This window comes from Austrofundulus limnaeus, unplaced genomic scaffold (genome assembly GCF_001266775.1).
Source record: "Austrofundulus limnaeus strain Quisiro unplaced genomic scaffold, Austrofundulus_limnaeus-1.0 Scaffold848, whole genome shotgun sequence".
NCBI classification, from domain to species: domain Eukaryota; kingdom Metazoa; phylum Chordata; class Actinopteri; order Cyprinodontiformes; family Rivulidae; genus Austrofundulus; species Austrofundulus limnaeus.
In genome coordinates, this window is record NW_013953250.1 from 120,432 (window position 1) to 122,623 (window position 2,192).

At 40.4% G+C, this 2,192-nt stretch overlaps 1 protein-coding gene across 1 annotated transcript in view; it reads left to right on the plus strand.

Moving 5' to 3' along the window:
- Nucleotides 1-2,192, plus strand: part of nsd1b (nuclear receptor binding SET domain protein 1b) — a gene marked incomplete at its 5' end in the record, with an annotated part of 29,527 nt that overhangs the window by 21,278 nt on the left and 6,057 nt on the right. Inside the window, 5 exon segments of the mRNA XM_014029067.1 lie at nucleotides 260-382; nucleotides 455-571; nucleotides 654-795; nucleotides 1,572-1,678; nucleotides 1,751-1,952. Coding sequence (XP_013884521.1) covers nucleotides 260-382; nucleotides 455-571; nucleotides 654-795; nucleotides 1,572-1,678; nucleotides 1,751-1,952 — 691 coding nt within the window.

A 2,192-nucleotide genomic window follows, 5' to 3' on the forward strand; every position in this document is an offset into this window, starting at 1 on the left:
ATGAACAGAATGTCATGAAAACCTAGGTCATTAAAGGATGTCATGAATTACTAGCTTAAACATAAAAGTATTAGTTCCATTACACTAGCGCAAAAACATTTTGTCGAAAAACATAATTTTTTTCAAAATTGACGGGTTTCCATTGAGCAAATTTATTTGCGAAATTCTAATTTGCGCATTTTCATGGTGAATGGAAACGCAGCTACTGATGCCTCACAGGTGTTTACCACAACATACATTAACGACCCTGAACCTGTAGGTTTGCCCAGCGGGCGAGCGGTGCCTCAACCAGACCTTCACCAAGCGTCAGTACAGCCAGGTGGAGATCTTCAGGACTCTTTCTCGAGGCTGGGGGCTTCGCTGCGTCCACGACATCAAGAAGGTCAGCTCCGTCGGGACGTTACGACATTAGCTGTGGCGAGTTGTTGAACGCTCTCCTCTGTGTTCCCGTCAGGGCCACTTCGTGACCGAGTACGTCGGGGAGGTGATCGACGAGGAGGAGTGCAGGTCTAGGATCAAACACGCACAAGAGCACGACATCTGTAACTTCTACATGTTGACTCTGAACAAGGTACATCAGCACTCTGCATCCTCACAGACTGCCAGGTCCACAACACCTGACTGGGTTAAAGAAAAGACATTCTGTGTTTTAGGACCGAATAATCGATGCCGGGCCAAAGGGCAACGAGGCTCGCTTCATGAACCACAGCTGTCAGCCCAACTGTGAAACTCAGAAGTGGACAGTGAGCGGAGACACACGCGTGGGACTTTTCGCTCTTGTGGACATCACTGCAGGTCAGAATAATAATAATGCTGAGTCAGCTTTCAGAATATTGTTTTCCTTATAACTTTTTACATACTTTTTAAATGGTAACCAGTTCAACAAACTTGCAGCTGTTTTTAACAACTAAATCAATATGTTCAGCTTTTTCAGGACATTACAACTACAACTTTTTGTTTTTATAATATGTTTTTAAAAATTTACCTTTATTTAAATATTTTAGACTGAATTGAATGTTAAACCCACATTTTAAAAAAAAACATGGATTTACTGGTCTTAGCTTTTAGTTACTGTTTTGTTGTTCTAAGCTTTTAATTACTGATTTGCTCATTTTAACTTAGCTACTTATTTACTGGTCTTAGCATTTAGCTACTCTTTTGGTAATTGAAACTTTTACCTCCTATTTAGCTTGTTTCCACTTTTAGTTACAGTCTGCTGGTCTTAGGTTTTAGATGCTGGTTTTTTTTTATTATGTAGTTACAGTTTTGCTACTGTTAGCTTAGCTTTCAGTTATTTTGTTGGTCCCATTTTTAGCTACTGTTTTGATGATTTTTAGCTTTTAATTACTGTTAGCTACCTTTGTTAATCATTCTAACTTTAACAACTCAGTTTCTGCTTTCTTGTTCCACGTTTATGCTAAATTTGAACAAATTTAGTTTTTTAAATGATGGTTTTTGATGATTTGTCAGTAAAAATCTTTCAGCTTTTTGTCTTCTTTTGTCAACAGCAGATTTTCCACTGCCTGATAATGTTTCTTTAATCTGAAATCTAAACTTGATCTATTTTTCAGGCACAGAGCTCACCTTCAACTACAACCTGGAGTGTTTGGGAAACGGGAAGACGGTGTGTAAATGTGGAGCACCAAACTGCAGTGGATTTCTGGGCGTCAGACCAAAGGTGAGCAACACGAACCGAAGCCCAGTCGCTTTTCTGAAATACAACACCCCAACCGTTCTGGTCTCCCAACAGAACAATCCTCCATCTGAGGACAAAGGTCGCAGGCTGAAGAGGAGAGGCCACGGCAGGAGGAGGAAGAAGGTGGTGTTGACCAAAGAGAGAGAGGACGAGTGTTTCAGCTGTGGGGACGGAGGACAGATGGTTTCCTGTAAGAAACCTGGATGCCCCAAAGTCTACCACGCAGACTGCCTGAACCTCACCAAGAGGCCTGCAGGTCAGTGATTAATTACTCCTCATGCAGCTCACCTGTCTRCAGGTAGGAGCTCACTATTAGAGCTTAGCTGGTAAAAATAATTGGTAACTTTTCTGTTGCAGACCAATTTTTCAAAAATCATGTCTTTCAACATTTGCATTTTTGGTCATGCACATTATTTTGTTCTTAATGAGTAACTTACCCCTAAATTAACTTTTTTTTAGCTGATAAACTGTCTAGAATGTGTCTAAAATGTTATAT